The sequence below is a fragment of the Ovis canadensis genome, chromosome 5 (genome assembly GCF_042477335.2).
Source record: "Ovis canadensis isolate MfBH-ARS-UI-01 breed Bighorn chromosome 5, ARS-UI_OviCan_v2, whole genome shotgun sequence".
In the NCBI taxonomy this organism is placed as follows: domain Eukaryota; kingdom Metazoa; phylum Chordata; class Mammalia; order Artiodactyla; family Bovidae; genus Ovis; species Ovis canadensis.
In genome coordinates, this window is record NC_091249.1 from 32,398,602 (window position 1) to 32,417,722 (window position 19,121).

Sequence of the window (19,121 nt, forward strand, 5' to 3'; positions counted from 1 at the left end):
CCACCCCAGACCCTATAAGGCCTGGGAGCTGAGAGCCCAGCTGCCGGCTGCACCGCCTGTCACTCCAAGGGACCCCCACACGGTCCAGGTGAGCAATGCCAGGGGTGAGGCCGGCCTCTGGGCAGGAGCTGGGGAACTGCTCGGGGTTATGGGTGTCGGGCAGGAGGCCCGGGAGCCCCCATTCATGCCCCTCCCCCATCTCTACCTCCTTCCAGCTGCCTAGAGGGTTACCATGTCTGCTCGAGATGGAGGCCAGGATCCCCCCAAACCCAAGGGCAAGGTGAGGGTAGGTGTGGGAGGGAACTACCCCAGCTGGGCCCTGAGAAGCCCCCAGAACCTTAGGGAAGTGACCTCCATAGTCCTGGGGTCTGAAGGGGCTTCCCAGGTCGGTTGGGGGGGCTCTGAGAGCCACCAGGCCAGTCTTCCATCTGGTCCCCAGCTGGAGGGTGAGGGGTGGAAGGATGCACTCAAACCTCAGTTCTTCCCCTGCTATGTGACCCTGGGCCAGCATCGGCCCCTCTCTGAGCCTCAGTTTCCCCATCTGTGAGATGTGAGCCCTGAAAGGAAAATGTCTTTAGAGACCCGGAGGATTATTTCCTCTGTCCCTGGGAGATAGACTGAACCTGCCCATTGCTCAGGTGAGGAAACTGAGGCTCAGAGTGGCTGGGACACTTTCCTGAGGTCACCCAGGAGCAAGGGTCCGGGGTGGTCTGGGAACCCAGGGCTGTCTGATGTGCCCCTTGCCCCACCCAACCACACCTGGCTCTGCTCACACACACCCCACCCCACGTAGACCCTGGGCAGCTTCTTTGGGTCCCTGCCTGGCTTCAGTGCTGCCCGGAACCTGGTGGCCAACGCCCACAGCTCAGCAAGAGAGGCCCGGCCAGCTGCCGAGCCTGCAGGTGCTTCAGCCGAGGAGGCCGCCCAGCCCCAGGCTCAGGGTGAGTGGACAGCTCCGTGGGTGAGGTGGGGGCTCAGGAGGTGGACCCCAGAAGGGACTTCTGCTGAACTTGGGGGCGCTTCTTATGTGCCTGTGATGCCTTGATAGACCCTGTGAGGCTGGCATGCTCATTTAGTGCCAAGTGGGGACTCAGGGCATCAGTATGAGTGACCTGAGGGGGCATAAGTCAGCCAGAATAGGGGCATAGACACAGCCGTGCTCTCATATTCTCAACGCCCCCTCCACCTTCCATCACCCCATTTCTGATGTACTGTGGATGTTCCACGGGTCTAAGCTTATCTGAGATTTTGATCCTGGTTCCAGAGAGGGACAGCAGCTTCCCTGGGGTCACACAGCCTCCAGTTGCTCAGACAGAATGCTCGGGGCAGCCCTAGCCCCAGGGCCCGAAGAGGGGCTGGAGCAGGGGAGTGCAGGCTGAGGTGGCAGCTCTGGGCCCAGAGCCCCAAGCAGCTGACTTCTGCTCTGTATATCCAGGCTGGGCAGGCAGCTGCCAGCTGTAGTCAGGCGTGGCAAGGCAGGGCCCCAACTCCTTTCCCTGCGACCGCCCGCCCCCCCCTCGATGGGCGTTCAGCACCCAGGACCCCATCAGAGAGAACTCTAGGGAACCCCTGTGCCAGGAAGCCAGTCCTGGGGGTTGAGGGAGCCCCCAGTGAGACCAGTGACTGAGCTAGGCCCATGGTCATGGATGTCACCTTCTGTTGTCCCCGGCAGGGCAGCTGGGACATTCCTGACCTTTCAGGCTGTGCCCGCTGATTGTGCAATGGGCTCCAGGGTGGCTGATGCTAGCCCATGTCCCTCCCTGGGTTGCCTCACTGGCTCTTGTCCCCCCAGCGCCCGCTGACCCGGAGCAGACGGCCAGGGGGTTAGAGAAGACGCTGCTGCCTTCAGACAAGGTGAGAGGGGCTAGCAGAGCCTGGTCTGATGGCCTTGCCTCCCTCTGGGGTACCTCTTCCCAGGATGTTTTGGTTCCTGCCATCTGGAGGGTTGTCATAGGCCAAGGAAAAAGCAGACACCCCTGTGTGTACCGCTGTTGGGTGACAGGCCAGTCTTCTCCTTGGAGCCTCTATTTCTGCATCTGAGAAATGGATGCAGTACTCCCTGGCACCATCCGGTCTACAGACACCCCACTCCCTGCCAACTCCCACCTTGGTGCTGTACCTAGCACAATATGACCAAAACAGGGGCAATGCACTCACCACATGTCAGGCTCTGGCCTAAGTGCTTTACACGTGCTGTTTAATAGTTAATCCTCCCCATTGCAACAGGGAGGGAGCAATAGTACCCCACATAAAAGCTGAAGCACAGAGAAGCCAAGCCATTTGTCAAAAGTCACACAGGAAGAAAAGGTAGCTTGGGATGTGAACCTTGGGCAGTCAGAAGCTGAACAATGGCCAACGCTGCATCCACCCTCGGTCCTGGATGAATGGGAACCACCCAGGTATCCTTGTCCCCAAGGTCAGGGCAAGCAGAGTGGCTGATGTAAGACCACTGAGGGCCACAGCAGGGTGGAGAGCTCCAATCCAACCCTTGCGCTCAGCACACACCGCACTCTAGAGTCTTCTTTTATTCCCCTGTGCCCTCAGCTTGGCCACATCTGAGCTCTTCAGAGGGCAAAGTACTGCTTGGTTTGTCCTCTGGGCCAAATTAAAGCAGACTCTGGCAGCTTAGGGCCCCTCTACCCATTTTTTCACTCCTCCCCCTCCATCCCTCTTCACTTCCATTAATGGAGCGTCTGCTACCTGCAAAGTTGGTCAGGGACCTTGACTCCTTTTTTTTTAACCAGTCTTTGAAGGAGGTGCTGTCTTAATCACCATTTCCGATGAGGCTCAGAGCAGGGGGTGTGGCTTGCCAGAGGTCACACAGCAAGTATAGGAGAGAGCTGGGATTTGAACCCAGGTCTCTGTGGGCACAGTACCCACTTGAGAGGACGTTGGGCAGAAGGGCAGGTGGTGAGACTATTTCAGGGTTTCTCAACTTCGCTATCATGGCCAATTCAGAGTCAGATCATCCTCGGTTGGGGGCTGTCCTGGGCATTGTGGGGTGTTTAGCAGCATTCCTGACACCCACCCACTCTATGCTAGGAGCATGCTCTCTCTGAAGTCATGACTACCACAGATGTCCCGAGACACTGCCCAGTGTTAGGATCACCGGGGCAGGATCACTCAGGTCTAGGAACACCTGAATTGGAAACAGCACACTCCTGGTTGAAGTTGAGTGGTAGCCATCTTGAGGCCATCACAACCCTTCAGCAGTTTGGAAGAACTAGCAGAAACTGCCCTGTGCTACCGGGTTTCCCTGGTGGCTCAGTGGCAAAGAATCTTCCCTGCCAATGCAGACTAGGGTTCGATCCCTGATTCGGGAAGATCCCACATGCCTTGGAGCAACTGAGGCCATACTCCACAATTACTGAGCCTGTGCTCTAAAGCCCGTGCTCCGCAACAAGAGAAGCCACCGCAAGAAGCCCACACCACAGCTAGAATGTAGACTCCACTTGCCACAACTAGAGAAAAACCCACTCAGCGACAAAGACCCAGCACAGCCAAAAACAAATAAATTTTTAAAAAATGACATACCAAGTTATGAACTTGGTTCCTATGGCTCAGATCCAATACTTGGCCCTGTACTTTTCTGGTTATTACTTTAAAAAATAATATTTATTTGGCTGCCCCAGGTCTTAGTTGCTGCACAAGGGATCTTTGATCTTTGTTGTAGCATGGGGGATCTAGTTCCCTGATCAAGGGTCCAACCTGGGCCATCTGCATTGGGAGTGCAGAGTCTTAGCCACTGGACCACAAGGGAAATCCCCAGTTATCACTTTTCTAAACGTGGATCCCCTTCTTTCACTTGAATATATTCATGTTAACAAGCATTTGGTCACCTCAAATTTCTCCCTGTGATGGAGACACCAGGCTCAAAATTTGATGTAAACTGAGATTAGGCAAGATGAACAAAACATGTAATTCTAAGACTTGCTGAGCCCAGGCTAAGGGATACTGGGCACAGAGGGTGCTGGGGCGTAGCTGTCAACAGTCAGGGTCTGCCACATCTGGGCACCACGTGGCCCTGTGATGGAGCCTGAGGGACTGTGTCCTGGGAGCCAGGGTAGGTGGTATGTCAGGGTGAGAGGTGAGCTGGCCAGGTCTCCAGGGAGCAGGTCCCACTCCCCAGGGCATGTCAAGAACTGGGGGGAGGAGGAGATCTGGGGTTGGGGGGAGAGGTGTCTTTCAACTCTCTGCTTCATCACGAGTCTCTCGCCTCATCAGATGATCTCCGGGGCAAAGGACCTGATGTCCTCCCAGATGGCCAGGACCAAGGATGCTCTCACCACAGGGATGGCTAGTATCGTGGACACAGCTAAAGGTGTGGTCCAGGGAGGCCTAGGGATGACCCAATCCACGCTGACAGTCACCAAGGATGCTGTGGCCAGTGGGGCAACTGGGGCAGTGGATGTGGCCAAAGGGGCCCTACAGACTGGTATAGACACCGCCAAGACAGTAGTAACAGGCACCAAAGATGTAGTGTCCACTGGGCTCACTGGAGCAGTGAGCATGGCCAAGGGCACAGTCCAGACTGGCATGGACACCACCAAAACCGTCCTGACTGGCACCAAAGACACCGTGTCCACTGGGCTCACTGGAGCAGTGAGCATGGCCAAGGGCACAGTCCAGACTGGCATGGACACCACCAAAACCGTCCTGACTGGCACCAAAGACACCGTGTCCACTGGGCTCACTGGAGCAGTGAGCATGGCCAAGGGCACAGTCCAGACTGGCATGGACACCACCAAGACTGTCTTGACTGGAACCACAGATGTTGTCTCCACTGGGCTCACTGGAGCCATGGGTATAGCCAAGGGGGCTGTTCAGACTGGCATGGACACCACCAAGACCGTCCTGACTGGCACCAAAGACACCGTGTCCACTGGGCTCACTGGGGCCATGGGTGTGGCCAAGGGGGCTGTCCAGACTGGCATGGACACCACCAAGACCGTCCTAACTGGCACCAAAGACACCGTGTCCACTGGGCTCACTGCTGCAGTGAATATGGCCAAGGGCACAGTCCAGACTGGCATGGACACCACCAAGACTGTCCTGACTGGCACCAAAGACACTGTGTCCACTGGGCTCACTGGAGCAGTGAGCATGGCCAAGGGCACAGTCCAGACTGGCATGGACACCACCAAGACTGTCCTGACTGGCACCAAAGACACCGTGTCCACTGGGCTCACTGGGGCCATGGGTGTGGCCAAGGGGGCTGTCCAGACTGGCATGGACACCACCAAGACTGTCCTGACTGGCACCAAAGACACCGTGTCCACTGGGCTCACTGGGGCCATGAGTGTGGCCAAAGGGGTTGTCCAGACTGGCATGGACACCACCAAGACTGTCCTGACTGGCACCAAAGACACCGTGTCCACTGGGCTCACTGGGGCCATGGGTGTGGCCAAAGGGGTTGTCCAGACTGGCATGGACACCACCAAGACTGTCCTGACTGGCACCAAAGACACCGTGTCCACTGGGCTCACTGGAGCAGTGAGCATGGCCAAGGGCACAGTCCAGACTGGCATGGACACCACCAAGACTGTCTTGACTGGCACCAAAGACACTCTGTCCACTGGGCTCACTGGGGCCATGAGTGTGGCCAAAGGGGTTGTCCAGACTGGCATGGACACCACCAAGACTGTCTTGACTGGCACCAAAGACACTGTGTCCACTGGGCTCACTGGAGCAGTGAGCATGGCCAAGGGCACAGTCCAGACTGGCATGGACACCACCAAAACCGTCCTGACTGGCACCAAAGACACCGTGTCCACTGGGCTCACTGGGGCCATGGGTGTGGCCAAAGGGGTTGTCCAGACTGGCATGGACACCACCAAGACTGTCCTGACTGGCACCAAAGACACTGTGTCCACTGGGCTCACTGGGGCCATGGGTGTGGCCAAAGGGGTTGTCCAGACTGGCATGGACACCACCAAGACTGTCCTGACTGGTACCAAAGACACCGTGTCCACTGGGCTCACTGCTGCAGTGAATATGGCCAAGGGCACAGTCCAGACTGGCATGGACACCACCAAGACCGTCCTGACTGGCACCAAAGACACCGTGTCCACTGGGCTCACTGGGGCCATGCGTGTGGCCAAGGGGGTTGTCCAGACTGGCATGGACACCACCAAAACTGTCCTGACTGGCACCAAAGACACCGTGTCCACTGGGCTCACTGGGGCCATGGGTGTGGCCAAAGGGGTTGTCCAGACTGGCATGGACACCACCAAAACTGTCCTGACTGGCACCAAAGACACCGTGTCCACTGGGCTCACTGGAGCAGTGAGCATGGCCAAGGGCACAGTCCAGACTGGCATGGACACCACCAAGACTGTCTTGACTGGCACCAAAGACACTGTGTCCACTGGGCTCACTGGGGCCATGAGTGTGGCCAAAGGGGTTGTCCAGACTGGCATGGACACCACCAAGACTGTCCTGACTGGCACCAAAGACACTGTGTCCACTGGGCTCACTGGAGCAGTCAGCATGGCCAAGGGCACAGTCCGGACTGGCATGGACACCACCAAGACTGTCTTGACTGGCACCAAAGACACCGTGTCCACTGGGCTCACTGGGGCCATGGGTGTGGCCAAAGGGGCTGTCCAGACTGGCATGGACACCACCAAGACTGTCCTGACTGGCACCAAAGATGTTCTGTCTACTTCAATTACTGGGGCAATGGGAGTGGCCAAGGGGGCTGTTCAGGTTGGCATGGACACCACCAAGTCCATCTTGACTGGCACCAAAGATGTTCTGTCTACTTCAATCACTGGAGCAATGGATGTGGGCAAGGAGGCCATCCAGACTGGCATGGACACTACCATGACCATCTTGACTGGCACCGAAGGTGCCATGTCCTCTGGGCTCAGCAGCGTAGGGCATGTGGCCCAAGAAGGTATGCACACTGGGGTGGGGATCACCCCAAACCTGTTACCTGATTCCAAGGCTGCCACCTCAGTTGGACTTGCCAGTTCCAGGGCCCCAGATGAAGGAGAACAAACCATCCCAAGCCCCACTCAGGCTCAGCACAGCGACCACGGACCTCTGTCAACTGAGGCCATGTTCAGCCAAGAGGCCACCCTGGGCAAGGTGGATGCTGCTCCCGGGGCCACCGCTCATGGCCAGGAAGGAGCCCAGGGCTTTGGAGCGCTCCGGGATGAGCTGGAGGAGCTGGGAGAGATCTTCCAGCCCATGAGCGCCGAGGAACAAGGTAAGGACAGCCCAGTCCCAGCTCCCAGGGCCACCGTTGTCTGTACACCCCCAGGCCCCTGGTACCCGAGGGGCCTCTCGTGAGGACTGAGCAACCCTGTCTTCCCTTTCAGCTCAGCTGGCTGCTACCCAGCCCAGGCGGAGGGAGATCACGGCCGACCAAGGCAGCTACTTCGTGCGTCTGGGTGACGTGGCCCCCGGCTTCCGCCAGCGGGCTTTCGAGCATGCCCTCAGCCACCTGCAGCACAGCGAGTTCCAGGCACGGGATGCGCTGGCCCAGCTTGAGGATGCCTTCAGGGAGGTAAGCTCCTTGCCTCTTCCCAGGCATGGTCCTCAGCTTCGGGCTGGGGAGTGGACGGACACGGACTGAGCACCCAGTACGTGCCCATCACCCACTTGGTCACGGGCCTACTCTCAAGGAGCTTGCCTCTCGGGAGGGGTGGGGGAGATGGGCATGTGACCCAACACTTGCAGCCAACGAGGCTGCACAGGAGACATGACAGGCATGCAGAAATGCGCAGCAGGGCTAGGACATGTCCGTTTGGGTCACATCCTGTGCAAAGTTGGGATGACAAGGACAGACAGTGGCCTGAGAACAAGCTAGGTGTGTTCTGAGGAGGAGAAAATTGCCTGGGGTAGGGAGGGTAAAGTGAAGGCAGGGAGGGACAGGGTAGAAGGCCCATGCAATCTGGATGGAGTTCAGTGATGCAAGAAAGGGGGCCCAATCAAGGGTGACTGTTTTAAATTTGGCATTGTTGCTGCCAGCAGCCTGTCTCTAGTTGTGGTGTTCAGGCTCCTCACTGTGGCGGCTTCTCTTGTTGCAGAGCGCAGGCTCAGTAGTTGCAGCATGTGGGCTCAGTAGTTGCAGCCTGTGGGCTCCAGAGCCTGGTCTCATTAGTTGTAGCGCACAGGCTTAGTTGCTCCAAGGCGTGTGGCATCTTCCAGGGTCAGGGATTGAACCTGTGTCCCCTGCATTGGCAGGCAGATTCTTAACCACTGGACCACCAGTGAAGTTCCTTGAAGGTGACATGAATGCCCCTGTGGAGACAGGCACCAGCCAGCAGGGTCGTGCTCCCTCACCGGCTCCACTCACTCCCCAGACCAGGCTTTCTCCCCCACATCACTGCCAACACTCACGCCAATTCCTCATGGGCGGTGGGGCTGACCTGCTGTGGTAGAAGTTCAGTGGCATCCAGTCCATGGTTGATGCAGACGGTGATGGAGCTCCAGCTCTGAGGACCTCCAGGTTCCCAAGCTCATGGGTCTTAAATGTTGAGCAGCCCCACCTACTCAGGTAGCAAGGAACCCAGCCCAGCTGTTTGAGTCAGGATCCCTAAGAGGCGCCTGTTTTCAATCGGCACCCAGGGGTCTGGTAAACCACATCTAAGGACCACTGCTCCAGCCCAGAGGGTCTCAACGGGGCAGTCCCGTCCCCAGGGAACACTGGACCAAGCCTGGGAACGTCAGTGGCAGTCACTCGGCAGGACTCTTGGCATTGAGTGGGTGGAGGCAAGGGAGGCTGCTCCATACCCCACAATGCCCAGGACTGCAAAGTGAAGATGGCCTGATCCAACAGAGGCTTTATTGAGGTGGATCGCTCTGGCTCCTGTGGGGAGGACTGGCCACAGGGGTCCAGGAATGGAGATGAGAGATGAGAGAGGTTTGAGGAGCTGGGTTCTAGATGTGTTTTCAGAGCAGTGCATCCAGGTTAGACACAGGAAGTGAGAGAGCCAAGACCCTTTAAGGCCTTGGAGACTTTCAGCAGGAGACACTTGGAATTGCTCTGGGTAGGTGGGTGATGGACATTATGGCCTAGTCTTTGACAGGGTAACCTGCAGATGAGCAGGAGCCCCCTGATGGAGTCAACTGCTGGGGCGAGGGCTGGGAGGGGGAGGGAAAGTTGAAGTGCATATTTGGTCCACTTGCTGACGTCTCAGGATGACAAGAAAGATAAGTCAATGGGGGTGGGGGGTTCCTATGCACCCAGGACCCAAAATACAAGGAGGAAACAGTCATGACAGAGCTCCAGACCAAGAGGGGAAATCAACACAGAAATTTCCTAACTGGACAGTGATAGCCTCTGAGGAGGGAAACAGAGATCTGATGGAGAGGACCTGGGGGACCTGGATCTGATGGAGAGGACCCCCGCACTGGGCCAGAGGAAACACATTCCAGGCTGAGTGGGTGGCATGTGCAAAGGCCCTGGGGCAGCAGCACGCTGGACATGCTCAGGGACAAGGGCCAGTGTGGCCGGAACAGAGCACCATGGGAGGTTAGCAGGAGGGGAGGTCACAGGCGCCTGGAGCTGGCCAGGCAGCCATGGTGAGAAGCTTGGTTCCAAGGCCTCTGGGAGATGTTGGGGGTGGTCAGGGGGTGCTGCTGAGCTGGGGTGATGGTGCCGCTGCCATCCTGCTCTCTGAGCGCCTGATAACCTCACAAGGCACCAGGATTATTGCCTCTTGACGCACCACCCTCTGGCTCCAAAGCGTTCCCCCACGCCACGGGAAAGGTGGACATGAGATGCTGGGCCAGGAAAGGGCACCCTGAGTGTGTCAGAGGGGATCCCCGCTGAGAAGCCATCACGTTTGTGCTGGGCTCTTGTTTTCCTAGATCGAGGAGGCCCAGCAGGCTCCAGTCAGGGATGTGAGCAGCCAACCAGAGGAAGCCGCTGCTGGGGAGGTGAGTGCCTATCAGTGAGAGGCTGGCGGGCCCGCCCCTTGCCTCCAGCCCCACTCACCTCACTCCTTCTGTGCACAGGTGCCGGCCACTGGGGCTCTGTCCAGGGCCTGCAACCTCGTCCAGCAGCTCCATGTGTCCTACAGCCGCCTGGCCTCCGGCCTCCAGGGCCTCCCCACGGAGCTTCAGTGGCAGCTCCAGCAGGCACGGCACAGCATCTGTGAGCTCTATGGCATGGTCTCCTCGGCCACCACAGTGGCAGAGCTGCCAGTCAAGCGGCTGGCTGAGAGCCGCCAGGGTGTGGGCCAGGCGTGGCAGGGCCTGGAGCAGGTGCTGCGGAGCGTGCAGCAAGGCCCTCCGCTTGGCTGGCTGGTGGGGCCCTTCACCCTGCCCGCTGACGGGCAGCTGCTGTAGGAGCCCCTCCCCTGCCCAGAACCAGCTCCAAGCCCCCAAAGCTCTGGGTCCTGGAGTTCCACCACACCATGCACCCGGCGCCAGGCCTGTCTGTACCGCCCACCTGCCTCCCTGAGCACGAGCTCGGCTGGTCCTTATGGCTGAGGAACCCCAGGCAGCTAAGACCCCTGGTGGTGGGCGTTAGCCTGAAGATCTCAAGCAAGCGCTCAAGAAAGGGTATGGTGCCTGCCCAGAAAGTTCTCCACTCTGCATCCCGACCAGGGCCATTTTATCTTTTATAAACTCTGGGGGCCTTCCACCCCAGCTGCGGTCCTCTAGCCACCAGTTAGCAGGCAGCCCTGCTCCTCCGTCCTGGGTTCCAAGCAGCTCCGTCCTTGTTCTGAAAGCACACGTCCAGCAGCTAACAGCGCACACCCCCAAATATACCAGAATGCCGTTGGCCCGGGGCAGGTGGGCTCCCACTGCCTCTGCTGACCCTGCCGCCTCCACTGACCTTTGGGGGAGGTCAAGGGGCTTTGTGAAGGCAAAGCTGAAGCAACTGCTGCAACTGAGGGCCAGATGGTGCAGGTGGTGGGGGGGAGAGAGTACACGTCCCCTCCTGACGCAGCCTACCCGCCAACAGCACCCCGGGTCACGGCTGATCACAGGGGTCCAGAGCTGATGGTCTGAGGCCCTGGGCCCAGAAGCTCCCGATGAAGGAACAAAGGGAGGGACCCCAGGGAGCACATGACAGAAGGTGCTCGAGGGACTTCCCTTGAGGTCCCACAGTTTAGGTCTCCAGGCTTTCACTGCTGATGGTATGGGTTCGACCCCTGGACAGGGAACTAAGACCCCACAAGCTACGTGGTGTGGCCAACCCCCCACCCACAGAACAAAAACATGTTTGACGTGTGTTCAGGTCCTGGTCACATGCTCCAGGCTGGAGGCTAGGGGTTGGGTTGGCAGCCACTGGACAGGCTTCCTTTCCAGCCATGCTTTCCTTGAGTCCTCAAGGCACCCTAGGAGGTGGGCTGCACACGGGAAGGTGGGGCCATGGAGGTCCAGTCCCCCCGATCCTGCTCCCCGGGGCCCAGGAGATGCTGGGAGAGCTGCTGACTGCCAGTAGCCTAAGCCTCGTCAAGCGCCCGCTTTGCAGAGCCCATCACACCTGCATCCCCCCAGCTGGCCACCTCCCTGACAGAGGGCTCGAGATGGCCCCTCTTCTCAGAAATGATCGAGTGCTCTGAGACCCGGACAAATGCTCCAGCTGTCCCCAGAGGATCACCACGTCTTGGGGAGCTGGCTGAGGCAGGACACTGGGACCAGTCTGGGACCTTCCCCAAGCCTTTCTTGCCTTTTTGCCCATCCCATATGGCCATCAGAGGGGGTGACGCTGGAAACGGTGGTTCACAGAATCTGAGTTCAGCAACAGTCTTAAGTCCAGTCAAACCACAGTGGGGGTGCCAGGCCCAGAGAGCAGAGCCATGCTCTGGGCGCTAACCCACCAGGACAGAGAGGCTGGGCCACCAGCAGGACACACAACAGAGGTGACTGTTTATAGACACCTGCCCTGTGTAGGTGCTTGGGTGGGCCACACATACACAGACACACCACACACACAGACCAACCACTATCCCCTTCCCTGGTCTAGAGAAGCATGCACACACACCACCCACCACCCATTACCCCTTCCCCTGGTCTAGAGAAACACACAACACACATATACACACACACCACCCACTACCCCCTTCCCTGGTCTAGACACACACACACACACACACACACACCCTTCCCTGGTCTAGAGACACGCACACACACACACCACCCACTACCCCCTTCCCTGGTCTAGAGACACACACACAACCTTCCCTGGTCTAGAGACACGCACACACACACACACACACCCTTCCCTGGTCTAGAGACACGCACACGCACACACCACCCACTACCCCCTTCCCTGGTCTAGACACACACACACACACACACACACACACACAACCTTCCCTGGTCTAGAGACACGCACACACACACACCCACACACACGCGCACACACACACACACACCCTTCCCTGGTCTAGAGACACACACACGCACACACGCACACACACGCACACACACACACCCACACACACCCTTCCCTGGTCTAGAGACACAGACACAGACACACACACAGACACACACACCCTTCCCTGGTCTAGAGACACGCACACACACACACCACCCACTACCCCCTTCCCTGGTCTAGAGACACACACACACACACACACACACACACACACACACACACACCCTTCCCTGGTCTAGAGACACGCACACACACACACCCACACACACCCTTCCCTGGTCTAGAGACACAGACACAGACACACACACAGACACACACACCCTTCCCTGGTCTAGAGACACGCACACACACACACACACACACATACCTACCCCTTCCCTGGTCTAGAGAAGCGCGCACACACACACACACACTACCCCCTTCCCTGGTCTAGAGAAGCGCACACACACACACAAACACATCACCCACTACCCTCTTCCCTGGTCTAGACACACACACACACACACACACACACCTACCCCTTCCCTGGTCTAGAGAAGCGCGCACACACACACACACACACACTACCCCCTTCCCTGGTCTAGAGAAGCTCAGAATGGAGATGCCACTCGGCCCACGTCCACAGAGAGGCCTGCTACACACACACAGACACACACACACACACACACACACACACACCCCTACCCCTTCCCTGGTCTAGAGAAGCGCACACACACACACACACACTACCCCCTTCCCTGGTCTAGAGAAGCTCAGAATGGAGATGCCACTCGGCCCACGTCCACTGAGAGGCCTGCTCCCCAGGCCTTCACCCTCTGAATGTCAAGGACAACAGCCTGCAGCACCCCTCCTGGTATTTCGGGAAAGACCTCGCTCACCCCATCTCCCTGCCCCTCATCAGCCCTGCAGGGCCATGGGCACCATCAGAACCAAGTTCACATTCGCAACTAACAGTGACCTTGTGCTTTAAAACCCTCTGTCCCCGGACTGGCCCTTGACCACTGCTTAGAAAGCCAAGCCAATAAAAGTGACTTTTTTTTTCATTATAAAAACCCTTTATAGTCATTTCATGTGGGTTGGAAACCACAGAAATTAGGCAAAAAAAAAAAAAACCCAGGGGGACAAATACAAACGAACAGCACAGCGTCTCCCCAACAGTTCTCTGCTTTCTGGGCACCAGGAAGGAGCCAGGCTGGCCACTGGGCAGCTGCTCAGGACGGCAGGGCCTGGCCGCAGGCTGCCCGGCTCAGCTCTCCTCCTCGTCCAGGGACTCCGAGTCCATCCGCAGCCGCTCTCGGTCCAGCCACTCCTTCCCAGGCCCATCCAGGTCGGGGCCCTCCCTCACGGCGCTGGGGGAGAATGGTAGGGGCAGGGTAAGCAGGCCACCTGTCTGTCTGCCCCCTCCTACAGAGCCCAACTTGCTCCCCTTGTAGCCCCGCCACACATAGGCAGGCACCATTGTTCCCCACGACGGGGGTCAGGAGGAAGCCAGCCCACCCCCCACGCCAAGCCCAGGCTCAGAGCAGCTCTGAGTTCAGAGCTCCCTCCATAGGGCTGGGGGATCAGCATGCGGCACAGAAGTCCCTTTGGCCCAGACCCCACTGAGAGTGGCTCAGACACTGGGGTGCCTTCTCTGGAAATGGGCCCTGCAGCTGGGGTGACACTTACTCATTGTGTAGCAGGTCTTCGGAGGAGCCACCCCCCAGCCCCTCCTCCGAGTTCTGTACTTGCTCTGGCTCCTTGTCCTCGGCGCTCTCCCCTTTCTGGGACGCGGCCTCGCCGTTCACGGGAGCTGAGAGGTCTGTGGGAGAGAGGCTCATGGGTCACGGCAGGGGGCTACCATCGGGGACTCCGCAACCCTGTCTGAAGAGCGTGAGCCACACGCAAATCTCAAGGGCCCTCAACCTGTTTGTCTCTGCTTTCACCGCTCCACCCCCGAGCTACCAGACACACGGGGACAGCAGGCTGTGTGTGGTCCTTCTCTAGCCAGCCCCGACCATGCAGCCTAAAGATGGGAGGGGCTGGTCAACTAACAGCCAGCAACACCAGGGAAAACCCTGCCAAGGCCAGATCCAGAAGACAGGAAAAACACGGCCTCAGTGTTCCTGGGCAGCCTCGGCTCTGCCGACTCCCTGCCGATGCCCACCTGCCAGGCTGCTCCAAGCATCTCACCAGGCCCACCTAACCCCTCCGCTCCCAGAAGGCACGCCCTCCTGGCCCAGCAGCCTCGGCCCTTGCTCCTCTCTGCTCACCCGTGGCCCTCCCTCCTCCCAGACCTCCATGACCGCCTGCTCCAGCAACACTCGCACACCGGGCAGCACACACATGGCCTCTCAGACTACCTGACTCAGGGCAGTGCCTGTGAGCGGCACAGGGGTGTGTGGCCCAAGCACCGGCCACCTTGTGGACACAGCCAGCCTGCACGGCCAGTGCCAATGGATCATGCCCCCAGGCAGTCTGGCGGGAGCACCGGCCTATGCTCAGAGCCCTGCCAGCCACCCTGGTCCCTCCCTTGAGCTCCTCACCAGTGCTCGCCTCATCCTCCGCCCTCTCTGTGGGGGCCTCCTCTCCGGCCAGCACTTCCTCGGCCTTCTCCGCCTCGGCCCTCTCCTTCTCTGACCCGGTTTTGGTCGCCTTCTGGATGGCCTCGATCTTTGGTCCCAGGACCCGAGACTTGAGCCGGGTGTAGACCTCCGCCGCCTTCTCCATCACTTCCTTGTTAGCCTTGTAGCGGCGGATCTGGCTCACCAAGAGGCCTGGCTCAGAAGGTGCAGCTGCCTCACCCCGGTCCCGACACCCTCCCTCATCACCAACCACCCCTGGCGGTGCCTCCCATGAGCACGGCTTCCTCCTCGCTGACCACAGGCAGCCCAGCTCCCAGAGCAGGCCCATGCTCCCAGCCCCTTCAATCCCTTGGCCCTGCCATACCTTTTTCAACGTGGCCACAACATCCGTGTTCTTCTGAAGGATCTGTGAGGTCACCTGCAGGGTCCCTAGTTCCTCCAAGGCATTTAGACACCTCTTCACATCCTACAAGTGGGGAGAGAAGTCAGCAGCATCAGCATCTAGTTGAAGGGGCTCTTGGGGCCCAAGAGGGTGGGGAGGGAGACCCTGGGGCTCCCCCTTTGGGGGACGGCCAAGTTACAGGAAGCCCGGAGCCCGGGACAGGGGAAGGACCACGACTCACGTGGCACCACCTGGTGGAGATGCAGAGAACTACGCCCAAGAGGCCAGGCTGGCCCTCATGGAGGGGCACCCACCCTGGGTAGCCTGGTTTTGCCTCAGGGTTCTGAGACCTCTCAGGAAGCTCCAGCAGTCAGAGGATGGGGGACCTAGCCATGACCTCTGTACCCCAAGGAAGGGCTCACCGGATTGTCAACCTTCAGGGCGAACTTGATCTCACTGTGCAGCTTCTGTAGCTTCTCCTCCACGGAGGGCTCTGCAGGTAGGAGAGCAGGCAGCGCCGGGCCTGAGTGGAGTCCCCGCCGACAGGAGCCACTTGCTCTTCCAGGACCACCCCTCGTCCCTCCCGAAGACCCCAGGGTGCAGCCAGCATTGTGCAGCCCCTCACCTTTCTTCTTCTCAACCTTCCGGTCTGGCGGAAACCCTTCTGACCGCTTCCGGGTCCGCTCCACCTTCACGGGCCTGTGGAGAGTCAGCCAAAGTCAGCCAAGCCCTTAGCGGGCCCCTGATCCATGTCCCCACCAGGGACCAGGGCCCACTCGATCCAGTTGAGGGCAGTGCCCGAGGGGACCAGCGAGATCAGTCCTTCCTCCAGGAAGCAGATAACAATTTTTTTTTTTCTAAACAGGTGATTAACGGTCAGCGGCTAGTTACATAAACCCCAGTGCATGAGTTACTAGAGGCTCTGATCTGACGCTAGGAAATGGTGGCAGACATGTTACTACAGCTCCAATTCCACGTCCTGCTCGGCAGTCTGGGCTGGGTCATCCTCTGCTGGCTGATCTCGGCATCGTGGGGTAGGAGCAGCCTCTCTGGCCCCCACCCATCAGGTGCGAGGAGTCCCCAGTGTGACAACCACAGGTGCCCCAGATACAGCTTGGTGCCCCGGGGATAGGGTTGCCCAGGGGAAGGCTCCTGCACACCCTGATGGGGTCCTGAGAACCAGATACTTCAACTGCTGCAGTCTCCAAAACTGACTTTGGACCCCAGGGCCCTCCCCTGAGTTGTGGGGACCAGGGGGGCTGTGGGGGGGGGCAGCATGGGATCAGACCTGGCTCGTGGCTTTTCCTCAGAACGCCCCCTCTTCTCCTTCTGGCTGGGTCTCCTCGCAGGCTCTGTGCCCTGTGGCTGCAGCTTCTTAGCTGATTTCTTCACCTGCAGCAACCAGGGAACAAAAGGGGCTGGAGCAGTGGGCAAAGATACAGCTCAACACACCCTGCCACCACCTCCACCTGGATGGGAGCTGCGAGACCAGGTGGGATGGACCTCATGTCCAGCCCATCCCCATGCAGAAGCTTCTCAGCCCTGAAAGGACTACCCAGCAGTGGGGGGCCCCACTGCACATTTCTCTGGCTGAGCAGGACACTTCCTATGCCAGGGCACTTGGCCCCCCTACTTTGTGACAAAGAGAGTGCTGGGGAGAGAACAGGGCATTGTTCCCCTCCACCATCCCTAGAGTGGGCTCCTAGGCTCACACCAAAAAGCAGTAGGCCCGGGAGCTCTAATTCCTGGGCTCAGGCTGGCCTGTGAGAGCCATGAGGCGAGGAGCTGACAGTCACAAGAGGCCTCACTGCTCCCTCACTCACCCACAAGCCATCCCCCAACTCAGCAGCCAGAGGGCACCCATGAGCACCCACCCCATCTCTGCTCAGTCTTCCAGGGCTCCCACATAAACCACCAAGTCCTCCAGAAGGCTACCAGGCCCTGCATGAGCTGCCCCATCCCCTGGCTGCCCTCCCTGCTCCCTCTCCCTGGCTCACTCTGCTCCAGACACATGGGTCTCCTCACTGTCTCTCCAGCACACCAGGTGCAGTCCTGCCCCAGGGCCTTTGCATGTGCTGTGCCTCTCTGCCTGAAAGCCCCTCCCCCAAGTATCTTTCCAAATCTCTCACTTCACTCCTTAATGTCAGCTGCCCACCTGCAGCCCATGAGGTCCATCCTATTTGAGATAGAAGCCCTGTCGTCCCAGTTGTCACCCTGCCCGCCCCCAAGGCACTGACCCCTCCGGTGTAAGCTCATCAGCAGGGGGTTCCTGCATTTCCAGGCCGCCTTTGCTGCCCCATCTCTGGTCCCGGCACTCAGCCAGTGCTACACAGACGCACCTCTCTGTCCAGCTCGGCCTCAGGCTCCGAATCGGAGGACGACTGCGGGCCCCGACCCCGGCCCTTGCGGCCACGCTTCTTGACCGGCTCGTCGTCGTCCTTGAGCTCCTCACCGCTGCTGCCCGCGCTGCCCCCAGGCGCCGCCTCCCCGCGCTCTCGCTCGCGCCGCCGCTCCTTCTCCTCCTTCTCCTGCTCTCTCAGCCGCCGCAGCTCCTCCTCCTGTTCCCGGCGCCGACGCGCCTCCAGCTCACGCCGCCGCTCCTCGTCCCGGCGCTTCCACTCGCTGATGCGGTCCACCTCATCACTGTCGCTGAGGGCGCGCGCAGGCTGGTTAGCACGCCATCATGGGGCCTCGAGCCACACCCGCCCGCCGCCTGCGCCCCCCCCAAGGCCCTGCACCCACCTAGTGCTCCCCATCCAGGGCCCCACACCCACCCACCGCCTGCGCCCCTCCCAAGTCCCTGCACCCACCTGTCGCTGCTGGAGCTGGTGGGCGGCCGCTCAGGCTTAGGTTTCCGCCCGCGGGGCTTGGGCGGAGGTTTCTCGGCTGCAAAAGAAAAGAGGAGTAAGCTTGCCCGAATCTGGTGGGGGGCGGGGGTCATCTCTTGCAGGGCCTCCCCCAGCCCCACCCAGCCCCAGGCCCCACGCAGCAGCCCCAGCCAACCTACCTGGTTTCCGGCCCCGCGGAGGCTTCTTAACTGACACCTCCGAGTCCGAGGAGGAAGAGGAGGAGGAGGCGGAGGACGACGACGGTGACCTCACTGGGGGCACCGGCTCGGCCTTGGCTGCGTCCGATTCTGCTTTGGAATCCGAGTCTGATGCAGACGGCACCTTCTGGAGGAGGGCGGGCAGGGTGAGGAGGGTGGGTGGGGGGGCGGGCACCCCTCCCCCAAATGGAGACCTTTCCTTCTGGCCCGGAACCAGGAAGCCCAGGCAGCAGCGATTCACCCAGTCAGGGTGTTGGCACCCGCCTGCACCACCCCTCCTCTGCAGGAGACACAGTGATTGAGACATACTGACACACACAGGTACGTGCAGCCCACGCTCACACAGACACACACACTTGTACAGACACACAACACACTTGTACACATGGAGACAGGACACATGCTTTCACACACCTATGCAAATTCTATTATACACGTAAAACAACACACTCCAACATACATGTACACACTATATCATGTCCACACTCGTACACACACACTGGTACATGTGCACACCCAGACACCGTGCTTGTATATACATGCTTATACACACACAGGCCCTTGCACATGTGAGAACACAAACTGCTACATACACACTCATGCACACACCATACTCATATACACATATTCAGGCACACACACACTCACACTCACTCTCTCTCTCTCTCTCTTTCTCTCTCTCACAGGGCCCCTAATAGTACCCTGGCCCCTTCGACCCTAGCATCTCTTTCCCAAACGGGCTTCTAAGTCCCTCTCCAGGGAGCAGGGTAGCCTCCTCCAGGG

General features: G+C 59.2%; 2 protein-coding genes across 3 annotated transcripts in view; one reads left to right on the forward strand and one right to left on the reverse strand.

The window, feature by feature from the left end:
* Nucleotides 1-13,398, forward strand: PLIN4 (perilipin 4). 2 transcript variants are annotated; one of them, XM_069589402.1, is made up of 8 exons: nt 1-88; nt 216-280; nt 794-941; nt 1,793-1,854; nt 4,225-7,213; nt 7,326-7,513; nt 9,823-9,891; nt 9,970-13,398. In XM_069589402.1, exons 2-8 carry the CDS (start codon nt 233-235, stop codon nt 10,300-10,302), a joined length of 3,837 nt encoding a protein of 1,278 aa, XP_069445503.1. In that variant the 5' UTR covers nt 1-88; nt 216-232; the 3' UTR covers nt 10,303-13,398. The 2 variants fall into 2 exon arrangements, with proteins under 2 accessions (XP_069445503.1, XP_069445504.1); XM_069589403.1 differs by lacking the exon at nt 1-88 and having other exon boundaries at nt 160-280.
* The window catches only part of HDGFL2 (HDGF like 2), a 16,230-nt gene continuing 10,467 nt past the window's right edge, over nt 13,359-19,121 (reverse strand). Inside the window, exons 7-16 of the mRNA XM_069589404.1 lie at nt 18,300-18,465; nt 18,103-18,178; nt 17,632-17,941; nt 16,581-16,684; nt 15,918-15,991; nt 15,715-15,785; nt 15,275-15,376; nt 14,872-15,085; nt 14,015-14,147; nt 13,359-13,695 (exon numbers count right to left, since the gene is read on the reverse strand). Coding sequence (XP_069445505.1) covers nt 13,593-13,695; nt 14,015-14,147; nt 14,872-15,085; nt 15,275-15,376; nt 15,715-15,785; nt 15,918-15,991; nt 16,581-16,684; nt 17,632-17,941; nt 18,103-18,178; nt 18,300-18,465 — 1,353 coding nt within the window. The 3' untranslated portion in view covers nt 13,359-13,592. The remainder of the gene's footprint in view (nt 13,696-14,014; nt 14,148-14,871; nt 15,086-15,274; nt 15,377-15,714; nt 15,786-15,917; nt 15,992-16,580; nt 16,685-17,631; nt 17,942-18,102; nt 18,179-18,299; nt 18,466-19,121) is intronic.